Here is a 27981-nt window from a genome sequence, read left to right as displayed (position 1 = left end):
ATTCATCATTGTGCTACCAAGTTATCTTTACTCCAGTCCTGGGATTTCCAGATTTCTATTTCAAGTTGGAAACTGCCAGTGTGGTGTTTAATGTACATCACCCTCATAGGTCATGTCTTGTCATCTTTCATAGGGACGTGACAGGCCAAGCCCTATCTGCTTTTGCTTAGATTTTATTACATCCATGAGTAATAAGCCAAGAACAACAAGATAACAAAAGGAGATGCTTAGCAGAAATAACTTCTTCCTCATGTATCAAAACACATGCTCGCTACTGCCTCCCTAACACACCATTCTACTGGGTGAGCAGTTCTATAAAAGGGGTCATAGGACAACGGGAGTAATCCATGTCTTGATGTGAGCAAAAGTGTGGGAAGACACAGGCAGATTCTTGCTCTAGATGACCAGCTTCTCCACACTAAGTGTACTTGTGGTTTCATCCTCTTCATTTGACCCGAAATACCCTGGAAGGTCCAGCATCCTCTGCTCAGCCTCAGTGAGGCCAAATGATGTGTTGTCATAGAAGGCGAACTCTGGCTGGGCTGGGAAACTTTGACACCTGTCTTTCCTGCACTGAGAAGGGCTCAGTGGACTGACCCTCTGGTAGAGATCTTGGGGGGAGGTGGGGGAGGACTGCTTCCTTGAGACACTCCTGTGACTGGGGGATGGTCCCCTTCGAGCTCTGTGAGGCTCTATTCTCTCAACTCCCATCACTAATCCTGCCTGGTGATCCCCGGGATCTGGTTTCCTCAGGGGCTGCCCCACAGTGTAGGGTTTAGAAGTTGGGTTTAGTAGACCACGGGTCCCACTTGTGCCTTGGAAATGCTCCACTTTCTCAGGAAGCAGATGAGTGCCTCGACTTGATGGCCTAGCCCTGTCCTCAGCCTGGTCCCAGGTTCTTGTCCTGGAGCTGTAGCCAGGAACCTGTCGTGGAGTCAAAGTGGACATACTCCTCTCCCGGAATGGCCGGGCCTGCTTGGTTTCATGAAAACTAGCTGTCCTCCGGAAGTGGGAATTCCTAGGGTGGCTCCTGTCAGAGGAGGCCCCTCTGCCCCCAGTATGTCTCATGTGGGACTTGCGGATCAGGGTCTGGCTGGGGCTAATGGCACAGCTGGCCGCGGACATGCTGAAATCCAGCCTGGAGGGAGGTCTTTCCCCAGCACTCACCCCAGGCGGATCCAGAAACGGAGATTTGATCCTGAACTTGTTTGTTGCTGCTGCTGCTGCTGCTGCTGCTGCTTCTTCAGGACTTTCTAAGGCTAATGGGGGGCTGGTGGCAGCATCAATGGCAGTGTCTGTGAGGGGACTCTGTGACACATGATACACTTTGGTGGTTTCTGTCAGACCTTTCTTCTTCATCTCCTTCAATTGCTGCTGGGCCAGGCGATAGCTAAAGAGAGGGGGGATGATCTTCTGGGCATTGGACTGGAAGCTCTCGCTGCCGGAAGCATCGTCCTCAGGAGACCCCTGTCCACTGCACCTGTAGGTCAGAGGTATACCCAAGTCTCCTGGGCTTCCCCCAGGCCCATCACCCCCATCTGAAAAGCTCCCCCGCTGCTCGCTCAGCTCGCAGATGTTCTCCTCATCTGAGTTCTTCCGGAAGCCAGGGGAATGGATGGAGTTGTGTCGAACAGGGGTGCTGCACTTGGGAGACTGGCCAAATCTCCTCCAAAGTGTGATGAGCACCGTGGCCAGGATGATGAACAGGCACAGGGATATCCCAGTCACTGTCACTATGTTGTTGGACTTCACTGGATCCTGGGGTGGAAGAGAAGATGGACTAGATGGCCGGAGAGCTACAAAGACATGGAAAAGAAAGTTAGCCTCTTGTGTTCATTTCTCTCCATGGTAATTGATAGATTGTCAGTCATGGGGCTTGAATTCAGGACACTGACACTGTCCCTGAGTTTTCTGGCTCAAGCCACAGTGTCACTTCTGGGTTTCTCACCAGAAATTGGAGATAAAGAGTCTCACAGACCTCCCTACCTGGGCTGGCTTTGAGCTACGGTCCTCAAATCTCAGCCACCTGAGTAGCTATGATTACAGGCATGAGCCACCAGTGCCTGGCTTCTGCATGATTTAAAAATCACTGAGTTTCTTGTTCTGATTACCAAAGCAGTTAAAGAAAGGAAGAAAAGAAATGTGGGCTGGAAGTTCTGCTCAGACAAATGGATCTCTAATGACAAAGGAAGACACACAAAGTCATCAGTAAAGAGGAAAATAAGGGACCGGAGAAGGGGGGTGGGGGGTTGGCCAGAAACGCTACAGACAAGCTCCTGTGCTTACTAGTTCCTGCCGAGACTCTTTCCACATTTCCTGCATGGAAGTAAGGGGTAGAAAACATCAAGGCTTTTTGCTTTGATGAGGGGAACGTGGATTCCTGTAGTTAAATGCACATGTAAGGCACCTGGTGGCAATTCCTACCAAGTAGAAAACTCAAAACACAAAATGATTTAGGTAGTGTATGACTACCTAAATAACTAAAGAAACAGATTGAGGAAAGACCATTGGAAATATAATATACAACTTCTTCCCCCTTTATCATCCAGAAACTGTCTTTCTGACTAGCAAAGCCTCTACCTTCTCTCCTCGTTTTCAGCTGTCCACTCCTTTCTCACCCTCCATGTGGCTTTGGTCTTCTTCATCTTCCTCACTCTCTCAAGTTGATTTGTCCCATAGTCCTTAAAAACTTCATCAAGACACTGATGTCACCTCCAGCCTCCATTTGTACTGCTTTGGAAACTTCTAGAAACCTGAGGCCAACTACTGCTACTTGACCTCACCTTTTCCCCCCTTGGTCCCTGCAACATCCAAGCCCTCCTAGACACCTGTCTTCCTCTTTCCCATAGTCCTACCATTGTCTCTAGGCCTCATCTCTTCTACTTGCCCCTCTGCCTGCCACTCCTGTGCCTTTCTACTGTACTCTACACTCAGAGGACATTCAGTTCGATTGCTCATTATCCCCATTCTTCCCACAAAGCATATCCTTGGCCTTTTACATGAGGCCTTCCTATTCAATCCTCAGGTAGGAGCTGTTACATGTACTTCTCTATAAGGAAACAGGATCAGCAACACAGTATGTCTTCCATCGCATTCCTGACTACTATGTTCAACCAGCATTCCTTTACCTCTATATGAAACTTCTGTTCCTTTGATGCCTGTGCCAGCTGCTGAGATACCCTTCACCTCCCCTTCCTCAAATACCATCATCTCTTAACCCCCTCACAGCCATCTGTCACTCTAGCACCTAGCACCTAGGTTCCAGCCTTCCACAGCATCCTAGAGCAAGGACCATCCCAGCCTTAGTGTCTGTGCATATGTGTGTATACATTTTCATATGTGTGTGTATGTCTTTCTCTTTGTCTACAAGGACTATCCAAGCAGCTTCAATGTCTGTGCGTGTGTGTGTGTGTGTGTGTATGTCTTTCTCATTGTCTGCCATTGTGCCTCTCTACTAAAAATACTTTTTTTGTAGTGCGTATTACACAGTCTACCACTGAACAGAATCCTCAGAACTCATATTTGGGAATATTAACCTTTACAGGCCACTCTGGCTGTGCCTGCCCCTCTCATGCACTTGTGGTTCTTCATTGTGCATTCAACTTTGCTGAGATGTATGAGTCCCCAACATTCTCTTTACTTCCAATCTGCCTGCTGCCTCTTGGCCTCACTTCTGCCCCATGATCTATCACTGAACCCATTTTCTATTCAATACTTCAATTCTCAGAACTTCTAATACTGAGCTATGTATCTCCTCTCTTGCTTTGCTGCAAAAATCCTTCCTGAGTAAACTCAAATTCTTAGCTATTACACCCAATCCCTAAACACTTTCAAGAAAACAAAACAAAACAAAAAGACAAGTGTTGTGACTCATACCTATAATCCTAGCTACTCAGAAGGTCGAGATCTGAGGATTGTGGTTCAAAGCTAGCCATGAAAGGAAGGAGCATTCATGAGATTCTTATCTCCAATTAACCAACAAAAAGCCAGAAGTGGAGCTGAGGCTCAAATGATAGAATGCTAGTTGTGAACACAAAAGCTCAGGGATAGCTCCCAGGCTCTGAGTTCAAGCTCTAGGACAAGAAAGAGAGAAAAAGAGAGAGAGAGAAAAAAAAGAAAGAGAGAGAGGGTGGAAGGAAGAAAGGAAGGAATGATGGTGCAAACTTATAATCTCATTACTCTGGAAACTGAAGCAGGAAGATTGTGGATTTGAGACCAGCCTGGATTGCATAGTGTGATTAGGCTTCCCAAATCCAATCTCTCAGCCAAGTACCAGTGGCTCATGACTATAATCCTAACTACTCACGAGGCTGAGACTTGGAGGATCATGGTTTGAATGTAGCCTGGGTAGAAAAGTCCTTGGAAGTCCATCTCCAATTAACTAGAAAAATGCTGAACTGGAAGTGGGCTTGTGCGAAGCCCGAGCTCAAGTCTGATACAAACATCTGCACATACTCATGTGTGCGCGCGCGCGCACACACACACACACACACACACACACAATCCCATGACTATAGAAGCCTGTGTACCTTCATGGCATCCAGCCTCTTCACTAGTACCCCCAAAGCTTTCTATAGGTCCCTAAGCAAGTCTGTCTTCCATCCCTTAAAATACTTGCTTCCAGTTTCAGCATGGTCTCAAGCTGTCTAGCCAACCTGCTTCCCCAGAATTCTGGTAGGTCACCAAAAAATAGAAGCCATGAAACATATACTCCCCAGCTTCTTCTGCCACTCTCCATGCCCCCATAAACTCACAGCAGATGCACCCCAGTTTCCTCTTTCTCACACAATCTGGGGGATAGTGTTGTAGAAAAGGCAGTACTGTGGATCAAATTCAGAGCTTTGCACATGCTAGGCAAATGCTTTACCTGCAACTTTTAAGGCAAAGACCTTAGCTGAGTGTGTAGCTAGGGGCCCGTGGTTTTAGCCAAAAGGTGGTACTTCTAAATGCAGTCAGGTAGTTCACAGGCAGGCCTGACTTCCATATTCTCTCCCATTAGGGAAGACACCCAGAGAGAGCTAAAATACCTACCAGCACACTCCTCCAGAGAGCATGGGGAGATCTCCGAGGACTTTCCTGGGCAGCCCGGTCTGGAGGAGGGGAAGGAAGTGAGACACACGCGCCGACGCTCTCGGACACCATCTCCACATGTGGTGCTACACTGACTCCAAGGCTGCCATACTCCCCACGTCTCTGCAAGGACATAAGTCATGCTCTCAGTGCTAGCTCATTTGAGAATGACCCTAACAACATACAAATGAAACAGCAAAACTCAAATCTCAGGTCTTTAAAAGTCCACAAGTAAAAACATTCCCAGACAAGTAGAAAACTGAAAAGAGTGCTACTCATAACTTTAAAACAAAGAAAAGCTATAAGATCCATAAAAATCTTAGCTTGTCTAGAACCCACCAGGGAGAGCTAAGGTCACAGGGCAACCAACCACCAGCCTATAGTATAAGGAAACACAAGCTCCTCCAATGAGAGAGGGAATACATTTGTTTACCTAGGATAGACTCCAGGACCCACCCACACACTGGTGAGAAGAATCCAGCTAAAAATGTAGTGAATTGCTAGAAGCCTAGCGCAGACCAGCATGAGAATACAACTCCACTAGTAGAGACATAGCAAGGGGAATTTGTATCTATGCAGGCTCTTCTTTGGGGATCTCACCTGAAGGGTTGAGGTCAATTACAAGTCTGGACAAAGACTCTTTATGGTGCAAGTCCAATGAGCAAAGAGCTATCAGTGCAGAGAATGCATAAATCCTCACGCAGATCCTTCCTCCTACCCTCTCTTAAGAATATTAACTTCAACCACTGAGTAAAAGACAGTAATCTGTCAACCTTAAGAGCATTCATTGAGACCAATGCCTGCTGGAGCTGAAGATATCCTGGGCTCACACAATTTGAGATCTTCTACCATTGTGACAGAACATTGACAAGGCTTCATCTCTGAGACTCAGAGACACAGAACTTGTCTGAGATGAGGTTGAGTGAGCAAAAAAGAAAGCCCTCCTCTTACAGGTTAGCAAGTGCCAAGTGAAAATAACAGCAGATCAGGGCTGAGAAGAGGCAAGAGCAAGAGATGAAAGGTTGTCTGACATACAGGCTCAAGCCCAGAGCTGAAGGTGGAAGAGAAAAAACATGGAGGAAAGAAAAAAAACATCTAGCAATGCAATGCCTATCCTAAACCCAGTGTAACTCAGAAAATCGTGAAATCTATGATGCATTGAAGGTAATCACAGCAACAGGAAGTACCCAAACATGGCTCAATTCCTTATTATAGTAACACACTATACAAATCAAAGATCTAGAGGAAATAGAAGCATACTGATTTCCAGGCATAAATTCTATTTCCTCTGTATCTACAATTCCAAACAAGATTTCCAACTTCAAATGATTATGAGATATGCAGACTATCAAGACAAAGAAATACAAACTATCAAGAAACAAAAAGATCAACAGATCGAGACTCAGATGTGATCCAGATATTAAAAGGACTAGAGAGATTATTTAAAATAACTGTGATGTGCTAAGAGATTGGGAAAAGACCTATGAACATATAGAAATTTGCACCAGAGTCATAAACCAGAGTTGTATGGAAATTTTTTAAAAACTCATGATATCAGAAATAAATGAAGAATGCTTTCTACAAGCCCAAAATAGGTTCAACATAGCTGAGGAAATAAACATGAATGAATACGAACATAAATAGAAATCACCCAAACTAAAACACATATACTACTATGAGTTCAGAATATTGCACCAAGAGTATGTTATAAAGATATCACTCCCACACCTACCTCAGTGTTGAGATACAGTGAATAATGTTTAGATACTGCGGTGCTTATCCTAGATTAGTGCTAACTCTAAAAGGATTTGAAGCTGGCTGATATCTCTTACATACACAAATTCTTTTGCCCTTCCACCTTCTGAGAGGTATAAAAAAGCAAGAAGGCCCTTGGAGATGCAAGCCCCTTGATCTTAAACTTTTCAGCTTCTAGAACTATAAGAAATAAATGTCTGTGTGCCATAAATTATCATCTCAAGCATTCTGCTACAATAGGATATAACCGACTATGGCAAAAATAGTAAAGGAAAAAGAATAAATTAAGAAATAAAAATAAAAAACCAGAAGACCAAAGGGATATAGAACAACATAAAATAGTCTTTCATACATGGAACTGAAATTCCAAGAGAAAAAAGGAAATATAACAAAATTAATATTTGGAAGTACAGTGTCTAACACCTATCCAAAATTAACAAAAGACATTACAGACTGAAGATGCTCTAAACAGTCAAGCAGGATAACCAAAACACTTAGATATACCAGTTGTGAAAAACAAACCAAACAAGACCACAAAAGAAATGCAAATCAAAACAACACTGAGATTCCACCTCACCCCAATAAGAATGTCCATTATCAAGAAAGCCAATAACTACAACCACTTTGGAGAACAGTATGGAGGTCCCTCAAAAAGCTCAGCTCAGCATAGACATACCCTATGACCCAGCCATACCACTCCTAGGCATCTATCCTGAACAAAAGGTCCCAAGATACCATAAACACATCTGCACATCCATGTTTATCGCTGCACAATGGCCAAAATATGGAAAGAACACAGATGCCCACTACAGATCAATGGACCCAAAAAATGTGGTATTTGTACACAGTGGAATACTATATAGTGATTAGAAATGATAAAATAATGGTATTCACAGGGAAATGGTCAGATCTTGAACAAATAACGTTGAGCGAGACAAGCCTACAGAACAAAGGGGCATAGTCTCCTTGATATATGATTGTTAGTGGGGGTGGGGAGGGACAGTAGAGATCAGGTCTGTAAAATAACAAACTTCAAATGGCATTTCCACATGTTTGGGTCAGTGACTTTACATTATGTATCTAAAACCAAACAATTACTAAACAAACATAAAAAGGTCTAAGATAGACCTAACAGAGGATCATAATAGCTCAAAAGCTACATATATATGGTTATATAAGATGAGGCCAAGTAAAATGAACTCCAAGAGAAGGAAACAGGAGGATTTTATTGTTGTCATTATGTTTAATGTACTAGGTGAACTTCCTTTGGCATACCCCATGTGGTTACTGTATATGATTTTGGTACACTGGATATTGTATATATGCTTACCTGAACTAGGGAAGGGAAAGAAAAATGAGGGAGGGTATAATAAATATGACAAGAAATGTACTCACTACCTTATTATGTAACTGTACCCCCTCTATACATCAGTTTGTCAATAAAATTTAATTAAAAAAACAACTATGACAAGAAATGTACTCACTACCTTATCATGTAACTGTACCCCCTCTGTTCATTGTCAATAAAATTTAATTTTAAAACAATTTTAGGGCTGGGAATATGGCCTAGTGGAAAGAGTGTTTGCCTTGTATACATGAAGCACTGGGTTCGATTCCCCAGCACCACATATATAGAAAACGGCCAGAAGTGGTGCTGTGGCTCAAGCGGCAGAGCACTAGCCTTGAGCAAAAAGAAGCCAGGGACAGTTCTCAGGCCCTGAGTCCATGCCCCAGGACTGGCAAAAAAAAAAAAAAACAATTTTAAAAATTTTAAAAAGAAAAACAATAACAACAGCTGCTGGAGGAGATGTGGCCAAAAAGGAACCTTATTACATGGTTGGTGGGAGTGGAAACCTGTTCAACCATTCTGGAAAGCAGTATGGAGGTTTCTAAGAAGGCTAAGCATAGAGCCCACTATGACCTAGCAGCTCTGCTTTTGGGCATCTACTCAGAAGATTACAAGCAAGACCACACTAAAGCCACCAGCACAACTATGTTCGTCGCAGCACATTTTGCCATAGCTAAAATATGGAAACAACCCAGATGCCCCTCAGTAGATGAATGGATCAAGAAATTGTGGTACATATACAGAATGGAATTCTAGGCATCTATTATCAGGAAATGGAAAGACGGAAAAAAAATCATACTAAGTGAAGTGAACCAGAGTCAAAGAAACATAGACTCTATGGTTTCCCTCATTGGTAATAATTAGTATATGTCTAGAATAGTCCTAGCAGAAGATCATAATAGCTATGTACATATGAACACATAAGATGATGCTAAGCAAAATGAACTCCACGTTATGGTAAGTGGTTTATCATTGTTGTTGTTATTTTCAACGTACCATATGAAATTATGCCATTGTCTTCTGTCTTTCTTTCCAATGGTTTTACCCCTGATGTCGCTGTTACTGATTTTGGTACCCTGAGTACTGTATATATGTTTATTGAAACTAAGGAAGGGAAGGGTAATATCAAAATAGAGAGACAAACGGTAAAAGGAAAACTAATGCAACAGCAATACTTACAAAACTATATGCTTTAAACCAACTGTACAACTCATGGGGGGAAGGGAATTGGGGAGGGGGAAAGTGAGAGAAAAATGAAGGAGGTAGTAACAAGTCTGATAAGAAATGTACCCACTGCCTTACATATGCACGTGTAACCCCTCTGTACATCACTTTGGCAATAAAGAAATTTTTTAAAATTCAGAAAAACAATTGACTTTATCTCAGTCATATAAAAATTAGACCAATATAAGTAACCTAAAGCATACCAATAAAAAAGCAGCGATTATCATCTTGCATTTTAAAATACTTACCCCAGACACTGTGATGCACACCCATAATCCTAGCTACTCAGAAGGCTGAGCACTGAGAGATCACTATTCAAAGCCAGTATAGGCAAACAAATCCAAGAGACTCTTATCTCCAATTAACCAGCAAAAAAAAAAAAAACCTGGAGGAATGGATCAAGTGGCAGAGTGCCGAAAAAGGCTAGTGAAAGTGTGTGGCACCAAGTTCAAGCCCCAGTACTGGTACACACGTACACACACACACACACACACACAAATAGCCGAACTGTATGCTGTTTTTTTTAAACATCACTTTACATCTAATAGTACATAGATGATAGATAGATAGATAGATAAAAAGCCAGAAGAAGATAGACCTTGTGAACATTCAAAGAAAATTGGAGTAGCCATATTAATATCAAAATATCAAAACAGGCTGCAGAACCAAAGATACAGAAGATACACAGATAAAGAAGATACACAGATAAAGAAGAATAGTATAAAGTGTTAAAGAAGGTGATTTAGTGAGGAGCTTTAACAATGCTACATGTAGATCTACCAACAACAGAACATCAAAATACACACAAAGCTCTACCAAAACAGCCTTCTTTGCTATTGTTTGTTTGGGTGCTAGGCATCAAATGTAGGACCTCATGCATACTAGGCAAGTGCTCTACCACTGAGCTACACACCCCCTAGCCAAAGCAGCCATTATTGACACTATTGATAAATGACAACTTCTCTTCTTAGCAAGTATGCAATCACTATCAAATAAACAAATTGCTTCATTCCCCATAAAGAACTAGCCCATGTCCCTTCTCTTTCCATACCCATCCAAGTCCCAAGCCCTACCAGGTGCTACCAACCCTAGGAACCAAAGCATGCTCTGCAGAAGTTTCTCTACATCTTTTATGGAAAAAAAAACTTTGAGTGCAGCCAAGGGAGTACAAAGTACTACAAACACCAAAGGGAAATGTGCAGAGTAGATGTGTTCTCAGGATAGCCAAGTGGTGCAATCTCTGGAGTGAGTCATGGAATATGAGTTCTTCAGAGCAATTAAGTCTCTGAGGATGTTCACAAGAGTGGGAGCATTATCCTGGACCAACATCAACTGAGGTGTGGTAATAATGTTCCATGCAAAGGTCCAACTGAACACAATATTGGTTCTGTGTCTCAGGGATCAGCTCCTCTGCAGCTCCTCCTACATCAGAACAATGTGTGGGCTTTGTCTGCAGAACTTCTTTGCTGCTCAGACATGAAGCCCATAAGTGCTTGAAAAGCTCTGAGAATCTCAGAGGAAAGTCTCTCTCAGCTAACATATTGGGATATTATATTTATTTTTGAAAAAAATTCCTGGGAAACCCACTACTGGGGAATCTAAATAGAAAATTAAGTCAATGTACATTTTCTCCTCTTGTGCTTATGTTTAAGACCATACCAAAAAAAGAATTACAACAGCTAGAATCCTCTTGTTATTCTTCCTGCACTTTCCTATGACTTTATATAAACATTTGTGTAAATGTACAGACACTAACCTAAAATCAAAATCTCCCTTAATGGGGACCAAGAAAATAAACATGAGTATGGGGTAGAGGGCTGGGGAAAAAGTGAAAAACAAAGAGCATCAATGTAGCCTTGTGTCAGTGGTTCATACCTGTGATCCAAGCTATTTAGGTGGCTGAGATCTGAGGATCTTAGTTTGAAGCCAGCCCAGGCAGGAAAGTTCATGAGACTTTTTATCTCCATTTAACCAGAAATAAAGCTCAAGAGGTAGAATACCAGCCTTGGGTGAAAAAGCTAAGGGACTGCACCCAAGCCCCAGTACCAGAAAGGAAAACAAAAGAAAAAGCATGAATCTTGAGTTTTAAAAAATATCTAACTTAAAATATCAAGTGACCTTTATCCTTGAAAGTAAAATCATGAGTCATGGGTTAAACAATAGAAAACCCAAAAACTTAAGTTAATTTTTATGTTCATTTCTAAATCAAATTAAACAGAAAATCACTCAAATAAGGCAATGATCAAATTTTGCAAAACAATTTTTTTAATTTACCATTTGATCCCTGAAAATCTCTGCTAATAGCCTCAGAGGAAAATAATGGGCAAACAGTCATTTGTTGGGTATCTATAGTTCTTGAAAAACAAAATAACCAATACCCCAAATAGTCTCTCTTCATGAAAGAAAGGCCATTATGTTTAGTCCTGCTTAGACATCCATACATGTGTACACACTACACAGCAAACCTGTTCGGCTAGGTTAAATCCTTCTTAGACTGTTAAAAATACATTCTAAAGAAGTAAAAAACTGTCTGGAATGTGAATGAGGAAAAAAATGTTTCAGCTTTCAAGACTCTGAGGGACTACAGCCTATGAAATATTCACATCTGTAAGACATTTTGCTCAAAAGACCAAGACAACTAAACAAAACATGCTTATAAGAAAATTCCACACACAAGTGAGTAGCTAGAAGCACTAGAAGCAAAGGCATCTGGGAGAAGCCATTCAGATGTTTTTTGTACTTACATTGAGCAAATTATGCTCATACTCGTGCCAGTAAACTCCCAAATGGCTATGTGGGATAAGTGGGCAGCAAAGAGGAACTGAGTTCAGGAGGATAACAGCAGAACTTTTTTTTTTTTCTGTTTCTTTGGGGGGGTTGTTGTTGAAACCCTTCTTCAACCTACAAGCTTTATATTGTTTAATAGAAATTGACCGCTGTTTGTGTGGAAAGCATTGCACAATGACAATATAAGAAAACTTGCATCCTATACAATGTAGGTATCTGAGTGATTCGTTGATTGATTTGTGGTGCTGGGGATGGAACCCAGGGCACTGTGCATGCGAGGCAAGCGCTCCACCACTGAAATGCATCACCAAGCCATAGTTTATTTGGTTCTATATTCTGGCTTTGCCACTCAAAACACTTTGGTTGAATGACTTAACCAGATGTTCTATGCTATATTTCCTCATCTATAACATTCCTCATCTGAATGACATCATGAACCTATATTACAGGATTATGAAAACTAAACATATTAATATTCCCAAAGCACTCAGGCCAGTGCCTTTTGCCAAGCAATCACTATGCAAAGATCATGAATAGTCACTTTTGGCAACACCCAAAATGTGCTGTATATTTAGGTCCAAAGACATGTTTTAGAGAAAAGACACACATATAAAACACATTATTTCATTTTCAAAAAAAACCCACACATTTACTGAGTCAGTGGCTCATAGTAGGCCCCTGAAAGATTTTTTTTTTTTTTTTTTTTTTGGCCAGTCCTGGGCCTTGGACTCAGGGCCTGAGCACTGTCCCTGGCTTCTTTTTGCTCAAGGCTAGCACTCTGCCAGTTGAGCCACAGCGCCGCTTCTGGCCGTTTTCTGTATATGTGGTGCTGGGGAATTGAACCTAGGGCCTCGTGTATCCGAGGCAGGCACTCTTGCCACTAGGCTATATCCCCAGCCCCCCCTGAAAGATTTTATCTGGCAAAACAGATGTGCTTTTTTTTTTTCTTTTTACTGGTTATCACTGTCAATTTAAATTTAAATAAAAAGAGGAGAATTTAGTTCAGTCATAAACTTTTGAAACTTTAGTCATAAGCTTTAGTCATGAGCATTTGTCCACAATGCTTGAGATTATTTTGGTATTTGGAATATCAAGCATCCCAGGTTTTAGAATATTTGCATATACATCATGATGTAATGTGAGAATGGAACTCAAGCCTAAACCTGCAATTCATTACACATCCTATAAATAGCCTATAATTTTATACAATATTTTTAGTGTTCCTGGATTTTATTTTGTTTTTGCAAGAACTCTACCACTTAAGCCATGCTTCCAATCCAGTATACACACACAAACACACACACACACATCATACATACACACTATATATACACTATATGCTATATAGCCATACACTATATATAGTATATATTGGAAGTATGTTCTATTTATATATCTAGTATCATAGGTATACATATATACGATATCTATAAATATCATACACACATATACATACATGTATATATGTGTGTATGTATGTATGTGTATATATATATACATATATATATATGCTTCCCTCCCCCCAGTAACTGGGTTATTGGTGTGCATTCTCATACCCAGTTAATGCTTATGTTTTGATTGCAATCTTTGCTCACACAGGTCAGGTATGAAATTTTCCACTTGTAACCTCATGTTGGTGATAAAATCTTTCAGATTGTAGAATATTGGGAGGGTTCCAATTTTCAGATTAGTAGTATTAAAAACAGAGAAAGGCGTTGAGGTTCTTATTGCAAGTATAAATTTTACTTCTTAGTCAGAACCAGTATCAATCTGCCACATGGAGAATCTGTGTTTGGCTCCTCTTGTGAGCACACTCAGCTGTAAGAGTTCTGTGCAGCTGATGCGGCATGGGGTTGTCCCCAGGAAGCCCCTGACCATCTTCAGACTGGGCACACAGACAACCACTCCCTACCCTGCTTCTTTCCAGTATCATCCCTGACTGATTCTGTGGGGAAATCCAGCATTAGGCATTGAGTGAAAGCATCCATGGGATGCTTGTCAAAACAAGAAAGTGCTCTTGTCATTAATCAAATAGCCTGAGTCCCTTGATTTCTCTTAGTTCATTTCTATTAGTTTCAGTCAGACTTTCTTTTCCTTGAACACATATTTACCTTCTTTTGAAAAGCCAAGATAATCTTGGATGTCTGAATCAGTTCACTTTAACCTTTTCTAATGCCTAGCTGAAATGGGCCAGACCTGAGTTCAATTTATGCTTTGCAAATGTATCTTAAAGCTGAGAGTGGTGGCACCCACCTGTGCACCCAGCAGCCAAGAAGCTGAGACTGGAGGATAATGAATTCAAGACCAGCCTGGGATATATAGTGAGACTCTATCTCAAAAACTAGGTATAAATAATTGCCAGGCACCAGTGGTTCATGCTGCTAATCTTAGCTATTCAGGAGGCTGAGATCTGAGGATTACAAGTTGGAAGCCAGCCTGGACAGACTAATCTCAAATTAACCACCAAAAAGCAGAAGTGGAGCTGTAGCTCAAGTAGTCGTGATATCCTTGAGGGAAAAAGGAAAAAGCTAGAGACTGTGCCTCAGCCTGGACTAGTCCCAAGACTGGCATAAAATAAATAAATACCAAATACCTATTAAATGTGGCAAGCATCTTAAGTGGGTTAAATATAGGTGCAAGTAGGATTTTACATCAAATGAGTTGCCCTGATTTTCAGAAGTGCAAAGGATTGGGGGAGATGTGTATGGAGAAAAGGACATTGAACAAGTAATATCAGGACGTGACAGATGCCATAAAATGAAGGAGCTTATGGTGGAATCCTGAGGTAAAGAAAAAGTCACCCAAGTGCAGACTTGGAGGTAGGTTAATGTCAACTAGGAGAAGATAAGAGTCCAAGCCCCAGCTGAGAGATGAAGACTGGGTTGGGGCAGAACAGGCAGCCTGATGAGCATTGAAAATCTTTTAGGTTCCTATCCATGCCAAGTAATGAGACTGAACGGCTTGGAATAGAGGAATAGCTTCAGCAGACCTGAATTTAAACAATCTTTCTGGTTGTACTGAGAGAATGAAGTAGGTGACCAAGAACTAGTTAGGAATCTGTTACAAGAGTCTAGGTAAAGTGTGATGGGAAATTAAATCAAATGTCATGATGTGGAACCAGGAAAAAGTAGAGAGAGTTAGACACTTAGGAAACAGAAGTTATAGGACTTGGTGACATGATTTTTTTTAATAGGAGGGGAAGAGGAAGACGTGGGTTTCTGGTTTGAACAAGGACATAGATGGTGGAGTCCTATACTGAGGAGCAGCTTAATAGGTAAGATGATGAATCCAGTTCCAGCTGTGCTGCTCTGGAGATAGCTGGGAGGCATCTTAGGGATGCCAACTATTCAGCATCAAGTTAGCATTCTCTTAGCAAGTGTGTGAAAAGAGATGACTAACCCTCCAGAGTTGAGAACTTGCAGGCCAAGGAGGTAAAGAAGTAGCAGACAGGGAGGTGAAGTTGGATGCCAGCTCAACAAAAAAATTCCAAAATCGTTAACAGTTTTTTTTAAGTGTGGGGAGAGGGGGAGGGAGAACAATCTGGGTGCTGGTCACTCACACCTGCAATCTATAGAGGCTAAGATCTAAGGATCATCTTTTATCTCCAATTAACCAGGAAAAGGCCAGAGGTGTGGCCTAAGTGATGAGTGCCAGCCATGAGTGAAAAAATCAAGAAAGAACACAAGCCCTCATCTCAAGCTGGAACACAATACAAAAGGAGGAGAAAGACGAGGAAGAGGAGGAGGTTATAAAGTGAAGAAGAGCGAGAGTGATGTCTGGGGTGACTTATCAGGTTGAGTCTAGGAGGTTTTGTTGCTTTAAGATAAGAAAATTATAATTGACAAAAAGATAAAATTGTACTTCAAAGCCGACAAGAATGAGCATTTATTGTAAGAGACAGTTAAAGATAAGAGTTGGAGAGAATAATGAAATGGGAGTTTCCTAAAAAGACCAAAGGGTCTGGAAGGGAAGGTTGACCTGATATGGAAGGAGTGGAACTTCTTCCATAGTGACAGGAAAGAAGGGGGATAGGATGGATCCAATACCTATAGGCTTATAGATCTTTGGTGAGAGGGTAGTAAGTTCTCACCTGAGTAGTAAGCTCCCCTGTGTGGCAAGCCACAAAATCTACTCTTAGAGATAACCATATGGTTGAGTTCTGAGCAGAGTGGAGGAAATATAAATGATATGTTGTGCAGAACTGGGTACAAACCACCCAGGTGCTGCTGGGCAGCATGGAGACCCAGCTGAGGGCAGAGGCATGAACCACTCACAGTGAGTACCAGTCTTCCCAACTGGGATCTTGCTATGCAATCTCAGCAGCTTGATGGGCAGCCAACAGAGGGCTGGATTCATGCATGAGTAGGGTGTGACCTGTGCAGGGGCATGGAAAGGATGCCAGGGCAGAGATGTTGAAAACAGCAGTAGGGTAGATACAAGGATGGGCCACAGACTGTAGGCAGGAAGCAAAGTAAAGGCAAGTAGGCAAGTTGAAGGAAGAAAGAGAGGAAAGTTAAAGGGAAGGGACATCTATGGAGAGGAAGTAGGTAGCTCCACGGTTACAGTTAGAAACTTGGTGAGTCAGGAGGCCATGGGCTCTGAAGGATGAAGATAAGAACAGCAGGTAAGAAAACTACACATGCTCTGCCACATTAAACCATTTGCTAAGACCAGACTTACACCCAGGTAAAAGGGAAAAAAGCAAAGAGTAGAATAGGAGTGGGTGGGCTGGGGGTAGAGGTCAGTGGTAGGTTTACTAGGCATGAGGCCCTGGGTTTGATCCCCATGGCTGCAAATGAATGAATGAAATGAAAAATTTAAATATGGAATAAAACTGGAAGAGAGTGAAGGAAATGTACTGATTGCCTGACTTAGGAAACAGCAACACCTCTGCACACCCCCTTTATAAAAACAATAAAAATTTAATAATAAAATAATAGGGAACTGTTGGAGAAAGATCGAGTGGATGGCACTTGAGCCACACATAGATCCCAGAATAAAATCTAAAGACATCTTAGAGATCTTGGATTTCTCAGTAAAATGGCTTCATTCCTAAAATGAATGACCTAAGAGAAGAGACTTGCTCAGCTAGAATAAAAAAAAACCAAACAACCTCACAAATACTAAATATAATCTGAAATTCACTTTTGAATTCCAGTCTTTTCTGTCATGGACTTTCTGACACCTGACAGGATAATATGTTTAAAAAAAAAACTATAGTTCAACAAGCATTTCCTATAAGTCAGGCACTGTACTATGAAGGTTGTATTTATTTCATTCATCCTCCAAGGTAGATACTTTTATTGTGCCTATCTGAATAAGGGTGAAACTGAGACCTAAAGTGATTAAATGACCTCTTTACTAGGATAGTTGCCTTCCTGCATGCTCTGCATCCCCAGAATCCACATCTGAAGACTTAACTAACTATGGATGGAAAATACTCACACACACAAAAGCTGCATCTAACCTGAACATGTACAGACTTTTTTCTTATTGTTATTCTCCAAACAATGTAGTGAGAACAGCTATTTACATAGAATGTATATTACATAAGGTGTTAAAAGTAACCTAAAGATGATTTAAACTATACAAGAGGGTATGTGTAGGTTCTCTGCAAATGTACTCTAGAACCAGCCCCCAATGGATACTGAAAGAAGAGTGTACTCTTAATTTTTCAGATAAGAATGATAAGCCAATTGGCAGCTATAAAGAATGAACCATTAAAATGATCATCTAGTTCATCAACATTCTAAATAATAATCTTGAAAACAAATAACAACAAAAATAAATAGGCTGATCTGATTTTTGAATGTTGGGGGAAAACCCTCAATACTAACCTATATTTCTCTGAATTAGCATGCACTCCTTCTCTTTGGCAGAGAAACGGCTTCTCCTTGAAACACCAAAATGAAAGCAGTATTTATTCTTCCCCATGTCAAACAAAGTGCAGTTGAACACTGTCCTCCTCTCTCCCAGGGGCAGGCTGTTTTCAGCCAGCTGAATGGTCCTCTCTCCAGGCCGGCGGGGGGCCTCCTTGAAAACAGTAACCACTCCTTGGACGAAGATGCATGGTGGGGGCACCACCGTCACCTCCACCTTGGACTCACATGTGAGTTCTGGCACCATCACAAGTTTGTATCCAAATTTCTGGGCCAAGTCAATGGGTCCTATGGAGGCAAGGACTGAGTCTTGGCCAAACAGCTTCAGCATCACCGTAACATAGGCTTCTGGCCCCACAGGTGCACAGCCAAACTCTACCCACTGTCCTTGGGTGAGCTCTGTCCTTTTGCTGGTTCTGATCTCCAGGGGTTGCCCAGGACTGGTTCTTGCCTGAGGAAGGCTGTTGGTAAAGATGACATCCACTATCATGTCAGGCTTGTCCACAGGAAATGGGCACAGAGGTTGACTGGTAAACAAGCCCACTTGGAAGGTGCCTTCTGCTGATTTGGATGTTCTGTTCAACTCTATGTGAAAGACAGGCCACTCCACCTTTAGAAAGGCACTTTTCTCCCACCAGGGTACTGAAGTGCTGTTGGCTGATGTGTCTGGAGTCATCATGAACCAGTAGTCCCCAGCTTCCTTAAAGTAGAAGCATTCAAACTCAAGTGTTCCCTGAGATTGGTTGGTTAGGAGGTACTTGGTGGTTAGAGTCTGGTTGGTGTTGGCCTCTAATAGCAAAACAGACACATTCCTCAGTGTGCCATTAGCACCATCAAAGTACTGGAAATCCACTGATACTGTGTTGTTGCTTAGCGCTACATGGCTGGGTTCTCCCAAGAGGATATATTCAGCTTCTCCAAGGACTGAAAGAAAATGGCCAAAATTGGTTTACAAAGGGTGCATTTGAGCAACTATAAGTGACATTAATGAAGATAGCATTTTAGATCAAAGTTGGAACAGAGCCAGGGATGATGTAAAATGTGAAATGACACATAGCTCCTGGGAGCTGGGACTTGAGCTCATTCCTTTCTAAGGGGCTCTGTTTTCTCAGCAACTTTCAGGAGGTTTAAAATACCAAAGTAAGCTGGGCACTGATGGCTCATGTCTGAAATCCTAGCTACTTAAGAAGCAGAGATCAGAGGATCATGGTTCAAAGCCAGCCCAGGTAGGAAAATCTCTATGACGCATCTCCATTTAAACAGCAAAAAGCAAAAAAAAATAGGCTGGGAAGGTGGCATAGTGGTAGAGTGTTTGCCTAGCATGCATGAAACACTGGGTTCAATTCCTTAGTACCACGTAAACAGAAAAAGCAGGAAGTGACACCGTACGTGGACAAGTAGAAGTGGTAGAATGCTAGTCTTGAGTAAAAGAAACTCAAGTGCCCAGGGCCTGAGCTCAAGCCACAGGACTGGTTAAAAAAAAAAAAAAAAGCCAGAAATGCAAGTGTAGCTCAAGAGGTACTGTGCCAACCTTGAGCCAAAAAAAAAAAAAGCCAAACAACAGTGCAAGCATCTGGGGCTGGGAATTAGCCTAGTGCTTGCCTCACATACATGAAGCCCTAGGCGCGATTCCTCAGTACCACATATACAGAAAAGGTCAGAAGTGGCGCTGTGGCTCAAGTGGTAGAGTGCCACCTTGAGCCAAAGGAAGCCAGGGACAGTACTTAGGCCCTGAGTCCAAGCCCCAGGACTGGCAAAAAAAAAAAAAGAGTACAAGGCCCTGAGTTCAAGCCCCATTACTGGCACAAAATAATAAACTAATATTCCAAATTAGTGGTAAGCTCCCTGAATTCATAACATTGAACATGCAAATTCAAAGAAAATATTTGAAACTAGAGTAATAGTTGACAATTCTCAGAGTTTAGGTATTTAGGGATAATGGGTAGATATTGAAATTAGCACTGCTTGATATAAATGACATAAAACAAACTGACTGTTTTAAATATAGAACTTTAAATTGACTTCAAAGTTTTTAGATTCAAGACTTGTGAGTTTTTGCCAGTATTTAATGTGAAGAAATCCTTAAATGTGTAAGAAATGTAGCCATTTCATTCTTCGTGGGTCACCCAAGGAATAGAACAAACATTTATAAAATAACCAGGCTTGTCCTTGGCAACATTAATGATATTATAGCAACTGGTATTGGCCCAGTAAGGACAGATGACTACTAGCCTCCCAAGTATCATTCAGTTAGGATCAATCATATTCTTTTAGAAAGGGACCCAGCAGAGCAGCTGAAGTGAACAGTACAAAGAACACAGACACACAAGAATCCTTGTTTCCATTTTGAACACCATCCAAACACATATCAAAGGAGGCAGAATTTGGCAATCCAACAATGAACTGGGCCATTGCTGGGTGAAAATAAAAAAGTTTCTAGATTTAAGAAACTGCAATGCCCTTTTGGTTTGAAAAACAACTTGTATAATTATGAATTTACTATTCTCTCTATATATACATATATATTCCTCATCTACATACAATGCATACCTATTATATATTACATGTCCCAGTGATCTCATGTGATTTTTGCATAGGGTTGTAGTCTTACTTTTAAAATAGTATTTCATTAGTGATTATTAAAATTAGAGTATAAGTATACTGGCACAGAGTTGATTTTTTTTTTTTTTTTTGGCCAGTCCTGGGCCTTGGACTCAGGGCCTAAGCACTGTCCCTGGCTTCTTCCCGCTCAAGGCTAGCACTCTGCCACTTGAGCCATAGCGCCGCTTCTGGCCGTTTTCTGTATATGTGGTGCTGGGGAATCGAACCTAGGGCCTCGGGTATCCGAGGCAGGCACTCTTGCCACTAGGCTATATCCCCAGCCCCAGAGTTGATTATTTTTAAAATTAGTTCATCACTTTATCAACCTTCTATTTGAGATGAAGTGAAATAAAATATACACATTCAGATAGAATTGAATGTTTGATCGAAAGTATTACCTTTATCAAAATAAGATTAAGTTGATTTTCTTTATTAATTTAGGGACAATAGCAGTTGAGTGCTATTCCCTTTTATCTGGAGATTGAGGGAGGTGGTTGATTCCAGTGCAGCTGGTATGCTGGTAGAGAGCTGCCCTGGTACCTTTGGTGTACTGGTGGTGGTCAACGAGATTCCAATAGTATCACCAGAGCCAAGCACGGAGGTAAAACTGAGAGCAAGGTCATACTCATTTGAATCTGAAGCAAGCTGGATGGTTCTGGAATGCATTTGAAAATGAAGAGGACCACCGTCTCTTAGTTAACAGGAGAGTCTTTTGAAGGATAAGAATTGTCAATGAGGCTGATCAGACTGATCTGATGGAAGCATTTGGTTCCAACATGCTTAGCTGGAAAAAGAGACCAAATATACAGTGTTTGGCTTCTCCAAGCAGCAGATGGGAGGAGTACACTGACAGGAGAAGTTGGTAATGAACTCCTGAGAAAAATGGGAATGTACCTACAGGCAAGAAAACACTCTAACTTCAAAACTAAAATTTAGTACTGTTATATCTTAACTATACAAGGAGACAAATAACAACATAACCTTCTCTATTCTTTCATTTCTCCCAATCTTAATTTCTTAATAAAATTTAAACAAGTATCTCTATATAAGCATGTGGCTTTAAAAACCCTAACTGGTAATAATACATTTTGATTTTGATTCATATTAAGTGGAGATAAAAGGAAAACATCACAGATTTATGAAAATACCTTTGTTTCCATTAGTGGTTTATGCTGTTCATTTTTGTTTTCTGTTTTCTCTTTTTGGCAGGGGAAGATTTTTTTTTAATTTTTAATTTTTTGGTTTTGGATCTAGGAGCTCACTATATAGCTCAGGCTGACCTAGAACTATCATAGCAGCACAGGATGACCTTGAACTTGTGATTGTTCTATCTTAGCCTCCTAATAACACTGGAATTATATCGCCATACACAGCTAAGTATTTTGCTTTTAATAACAAATATCCTTACATAGTTTGCTTAAGTTAGAATTTTGCTGTTTATTTATCATCAGGTAACCAAAGACACACAATTTTCTTGTAAGAAGCTATTATATGCAGTGAAATCTGTTTTTGTTGTTTTGTTTTGTGGGGGGGTGGTGTTTTGTTTTTTTTTGTCAGGCTCTGGGTTTGAATTCAGGGCCTGGGTACAGCTCCATTTCCAGTTTCCTGGTGGTTAAATGAAGATAAGAGTCTCCCAAACTTTATTTCCCAGACTGGCTTTGAACCACGATCCTCAGATCTCAGCCTCCTGAGTAGCTAAGATCAGAGGTATGAGCCACAGGTGCCTGGTAGAGTAATCTGTTTTTAAGAAAGAATAATTGACTGTAAAACAAGTGAATCCTACATTGGCTTTCCTTAAATCAAGTGTTTTCATGTTTAAATATGCTTTATGAAAAACAGAGAAAAGTCTAGTTTGTATAACTGTCTGTGCCACTAATGTTACACAAGCCAGGAAGTCTCTGCCTCTGGGATTACATTTTCAGTATCAAATTTGAAGTCATTTTCCACTCTTTTGTTTTTTTTTAACTGTATTTTTTTTTTTTGGTCTTTTCTTTTTTTGTTACTGGGGATTGAACCCAGGATGTTGCACCTGCTAGGCAAGGGCTTTGCCAATGAGCTACATCCCAGCCCTCAGTTTCCATTCATCCCTTCAGTTGCTTAAATGTCTGTGAAATATTTAGAAATCATCAAGGATAGTGAAGATTATGCCATATTGGTGATCATATCGGCTCAGAAGCCAAATAAAACTTGAAAAGTAAGCTTGAAACAAACTGAATGAAGAGAACTAACTTTAGCCACCTACCATATATGCAATCATTTAAAATGTTCTGCATTCTTGACTATATTTTATCATAACAACCCTGAGGAGTCCATGTTATTGCTAAGAGGCTAAGAAACATGTCTCAAAGTACACACTTGCAAGGACTTACATTCAGACTGATTCTGAAGGTACTCCATTGTCAAGAGGAAGCTTATATAGAACCCCCAAATTTAAAAGAAAAAAAGTGTCTATGGGGTATGTGTGAAGTGATGTAATACTGAATTACTCAGAAATAAGTCGAAAGGAACTTCAGGTAATATGTTTGTCTCTAATTTGTTAAAATGGTAGTGTAGTATTTTCTAAAGAGCTGGAAGTGTATTTAAGGTGCAGTTGGAATTAATCATGCAGAACTCCTAGGTCACTTTCAGATAATCCAAGGTTGCAAGGAGAGAGTTTAAAAGGTGCTGTACTGTTGATACTTCCTTGCTTCCCCGGTGCAGAAGCATCACAAGTGCATTTATAAATCTCAAATTCACTTTTCTTTCTGGATACTCATAGCATTAAATTATATGTACAATTCTCACCGTAGTCACAGAGTACCACCAATAACAGATTTGAAAAGTCCTTCAAGATTGGTTTCATTCTGATCAGCAAAATCCCAAGTCTTTAGTCTCCTCATGTCCTTTTTCACATCCAAATGGTGTTTTTCTTTGCCCCAAAACTCCTGAAATTAGAGGTTCAGAATATGACCATTCCAATCAATGGAATTCATGGAATCAAAAACAGTGGTCATTCTAAGAAGTCAAACTTCTGAGATTATAAAAGGAAATTAGGGAGAACACTAAATTCGCTTAGGGTGATGACCTATAATGGTATAAGGCTGTCTGGTGCCATGACATAGCTCACCTGCCACAACTATTTAGTATACCCAGCATCAAGATGATCTTTGCAACACCAAAACTTTTTAGCTTTGCAGCACATTCTTACATGGGAAGTCTGTTACTAGCTTAATTTTATCAAAGCTCATAGCTAATCTACATATTATTACTTCACATTATTTATATGCTTGGCACTTCCTACTCTTTCATTTAACATCTAGGCTATATATGCCCAGTTCCTCCCCATTCTTTTTCTACAAGCAGGCCATTAACACTGCACAACAGGCAAAACATCTGGGTTGCATTGTTTCTTGATTCCTAGTAGGTATATCCAAATGATCAAACCTTTGAAAAAGATAACCAGCATACTACACTTAAATGCGGAATCCATATGGTTCCAATGTCCTTTATTTGGGGTAGTCTAAGGGGAAAAACAGATAAATCACAATTCTCTTCTTCGGTCAGTCTTCTAATACCTGTTGCTGATATGCATCAGGAGATGGATGATTCATACAGCAATTGTCCCAGACCACCTAGGAGGGCAGGGAATTATTTGTAGGAAAAGGCACTGACTTTGGTACGGATACTAGAGTACTAGAATATATAATAAAAGGTAGGTCATCTGAGGTCAGTTTTTTCATACTAGAACTATGACTATATTCTTTGTTAGTGTTTCTAGTCTTCTTACATAGTTACTGTGTGTATGTGTGTGTGTGTGTGTGTGTGTGTGTGTGTGTGCACATGTGGGCTTGAACCTAAAGTTTAATATATACTAAGAAAGTACACTGAGCTACACATCACTAGCCCCATAGTTAATATCTTTTTAATAGACAAGCACATATATATGTATATATTCTCCAAAATATGTTATACCCCTGCAGCTAAGAAATTAACGAAGAACAAAAGTGAAAAAAAACTGACTGGTACAAGGCAAATTCAATAGAAAGGAAAATGGTGTGTCTCTATTAGCTTTCTTTCAGTAAGAATTCAAAATCACTTAATATAAATGTTTCCAAGTCTTTCCATAAATTACACTTGGACATGATAAATTAAACCGGACTTTAAACATTCACACAGTGAGTACAAAAGAGGATATTCTTAGGAGAACATCACAGGAGCTCAATAGCTATGTGCATATAATCATATAAAATGATGCTTATCAAAATGAACTCCAAGAAATTGAAATCAATGGTTTTTATTTTACTTTTTTGTGGGTTCCCCCCACTTTTGTCATTGTTTTTTATTTCTGCATCTTTTGTCTTGAATGTAAGTTTATCTGATTTGGAGCAGGGAAAGGGAAGCACAGAACTGGTGGGACAAAGGGTAAACTAAGCCGACATTGATACTCATAGACACTATTTTGGAAATGAATTATACAACTTGGGGAGAGGTGGGTCGGGAAGGAAAAAAGACTGGGAGAAAATGAAGGAAGAGGTGACACTGCCCAAAAAGGAATGTATTCAATATCTGACTTATGTAATGGTAACCCCTCTGTACATCACCTTTACAATAAAAAATTTTTTAAAGAAAGCATCCCCGAAGGAAAATATCTTTATAAAGTATCACTGAGTTCAACAAAGGAAATACTGCACTTCCAGAAAGGGAACTGATATTATGCAAATGACTAGGACTCCCTCCTCTCTTCTACCCCCCACCCCCACTCCCCCCCAAAAAACTCTAGTTTGGTGGAACTAGTCACGATTCTACTCCATTCTTTTCCCTCAACCCAGATTGAAAACCCAAAGATAGGGTTGGAGGCACCCCTCAGGTGGCAAAGAGTTAGCCAATGTGCCAGAGCGACAGGTACCAAGTTAGACTCCTGGTTTCTGGACCAAAATAGAGAAAGGGAGAGAGGGATAAGGAAGTAGGGGAAGGAGGAAAAGAGGAAGGGGAAGGTAGAAGGAGGGGAGGTGAAGGGCAGGGGAGGGAGAATGGAGAGGAGAGGGGGACTAAGAAGAGGGGAAAGGGAAGAGAGGGGGAAGAAGGGAGAGGAGAGAGGGGAGAATGGAGAGAGACCTGAAGAGTGTCAATGCCTTCAGGAAGGGGAAGCCTTGAGCCTAGCTAAGACAGGGCCCCATGCCTTGGAATTTCAGCTCCGGCAGCTGAGACAGGAGAATTATTTGGGCTCAGGAACTTTGAGATCAGCTTGAGCAAAATTATGAGACCCCATCTCATAAACAAAACAAACCAGAAAAAACGTCTTCCCATCTCAGGAGCTGCCTCTAAGTCACTGATATGCAGTAACCAAACTAAGAAATGACATCCCAAAAGCTGAATTGGCATTTCCCAAATTGCTCCCTTCTCCATGATAGTCATTTTTTTTAAAAGGCCTTTAATCATAACTGATTTATGATTATATTTTTCTGCTTAGGAAAATGACCAGTTAAACATAGACTTGTGTGAGAATCTATATTTAGAGCTGAACAGAGATGGAATTATAAAATAAACTAGCCTACCTGTACATAATAATAAAGATTCTGATCATAATCATATGTCTCTAATTTTTTTCTACCCCGATTACTTATTACCGTTCAACGTGTGCTCCCAATTCCATGACCAGTTGGGTTGAGAATCATTTTAAGAAAATAAGATGGATATTTTCAACACATTTGAAACTAGTTGGACAGGGGCTGAGTTTTAAAAGCTCAGTAGTAGACTGCTTGCCTAGCAGGCATGAGGCCTTAGCACTGGGCGGGAGGGGGGGGGGAACAGTACATGGCATTCATATACATTTATAGACAAGTTTCATAAGTATCTGCTAAGAGGATAAGAAGACTTGTGAAGATTCCCAGTGACTACCCTATCCCCCTTTAACACTGCCCCAAAAGAAAATACAGGGGACCCATGACTTGCCACAAGGCATAAACACCAGAAGCAAAGTGAGCTTGTCCCTCTAACAAATGTGCACACGATCTTGAGTCTATCTCCCCCACAAAGGATCTTATGAAAAGAAATCTCGATCCCAAAGCCCTTCGTGGAAGCAGGCCTCCATTATATATTCGGGGGGGGGGGGAGTCCATGCAGCCAGGACCCCGGGGGTTGGGATGCAGTTTCCCTGGGAAATCCTTCGTGCCGGCAAGTGGTCAGCCTAAAAGCCTTATCTCCTGGTGTTTGTAAGCTAGAAAATTATTTCTTTGGGTTAAGAAACTTTTGATTTATTGATTTTTTTTTTTTTTTTTTTGCAACCGTTAGTATCCCAGGCTGCGATTGACTTTATTGAGGATCCCAAGAATTTGGACTCAACCCCCACAACCCTGCCCCACCCCCACCCCACCCCCACCTCTCACCGCCCCCCCAAGGCAGAGCCTGGTTAAAAACTACCGGGAGGTGAGACCGACTTTTTAAGAATTACGTCGAGGGGGTGGAGGCTGTGCAAGGAGGGGGACCGGAGGGGACGCCGCGCAGTCTACCTGAGCGCTCTCGCTTTCGGGCTGTGGGAGGTGACAGGGTCTTGGGGCACTTGCGGACCCCAGAGCAGCCTCCGAGGGTCCCCGCGGCACCGGAGTGTCCGCCGGGTTGCAAGCACCCAGCTGCCCAAAGCTCTTCTTACCTGGACTCGGGGTGCGGCGGGTCCGGGCCTGGCGAAGAGGCGAAGTGGATCGGGCGGGGAGCGGGGGAGTGTCAAGGGCTTGGAGGCAGCGCGCCGCCGAGCATCGCGCGTCCCGGGACTGCGCGCCCTGGCCCCGCGGTGCGCCCTTCCCGCAGCCTGCCCCGGACGACGCCGTGAGGCAGCAGGCACCGGGAGGGAGGGCGGGGGTCATTCCGGACCGGGTGAGGTCCGCCCCCGCCCCCGCCCCTACGGGGCCGTGCAAGCTTTCCTGCCCGCCTCCAGCTTGCCCACTGCTGGACAGGAAACCCGCAGGAAGCGTGCGAGCCCCGGAGGAGGGGGCACCGCCGGCGCAGGCCGAGCCCCGCGCGCACCCACAACCCCCAGCCCCCAGCCCCCAGCCGACCCCCGAGGCCTTCACGGTAAGTTAGCAGTCTCCAGTCTTCACTCTTCTCCCAGCGGGTTCATTTTCTTCCAAGCATGATGCACCAGCTTTCTCACAAAGCCATCCAAGGGCGTCTGCGCTCTTCTTCCCCTACAGCCAGACTTGGCTAATTAAATAAAAAAGTAACTAAATACCTCCAGGTGTCCCTGGCTCACCCCTGAAATCCTAACTATGAAGGAAGCTGAGATCTGAGAAGGAGGCTGAGATCTGAGGATCATGGGTGGCAGCCAGCCCAGGCAGGAAAGTC

General features: G+C 41.8%; 1 protein-coding gene across 2 annotated transcripts; it reads right to left on the bottom strand.

Moving 5' to 3' along the window:
• Positions 1–27453, bottom strand: Thsd1 (thrombospondin type 1 domain containing 1). 2 transcript variants are annotated; one of them, XM_048341448.1, is made up of 5 exons: positions 27293–27453; positions 23449–23588; positions 18022–18987; positions 5032–5193; positions 3–1796 (listed from the first exon to the last, which is right to left on the bottom strand). In XM_048341448.1, exons 2-5 carry the CDS (start codon positions 23504–23506, stop codon positions 397–399), a joined length of 2586 nt encoding a protein of 861 aa, XP_048197405.1. In that variant the 5' UTR covers positions 23507–23588; positions 27293–27453; the 3' UTR covers positions 3–396. The 2 variants fall into 2 exon arrangements, with proteins under 2 accessions (XP_048197406.1, XP_048197405.1); XM_048341449.1 differs by lacking the exon at positions 5032–5193 and having other exon boundaries at positions 1–1796.
• Between the last annotated feature and the right edge of the window lie 528 nt (positions 27454–27981).

The sequence above is a fragment of the Perognathus longimembris genome, chromosome 3, assembly GCF_023159225.1.
Source record: "Perognathus longimembris pacificus isolate PPM17 chromosome 3, ASM2315922v1, whole genome shotgun sequence".
NCBI lineage: Eukaryota > Metazoa > Chordata > Mammalia > Rodentia > Heteromyidae > Perognathus > Perognathus longimembris.
The sequence above is the reverse complement of the archived record's forward strand: the minus strand, read 5'-3'. Positions and strand labels throughout refer to the sequence as shown.

Bases quoted from the DNA above. Each gene is read 5' to 3' on its own strand.
- Thsd1 (XM_048341448.1), bottom strand. From the start codon at position 23,506: ATGAAACCAATCTTGAAGGACTTTTCAAATCTGTTATTGGTGGTACTC. The intron at 18,988-23,448 runs GTGAGAATTGTA...ATTTTCTTTCAG, and splicing joins GGTGGTACTCTGTGACTACG to TCCTTGGAGAAGCTGAATAT. The intron at 5,194-18,021 runs GTTAGTATTGAG...ATGTCCTTGCAG, and splicing joins GCTAATTCAGAGAAATATAG to AGACGTGGGGAGTATGGCAG.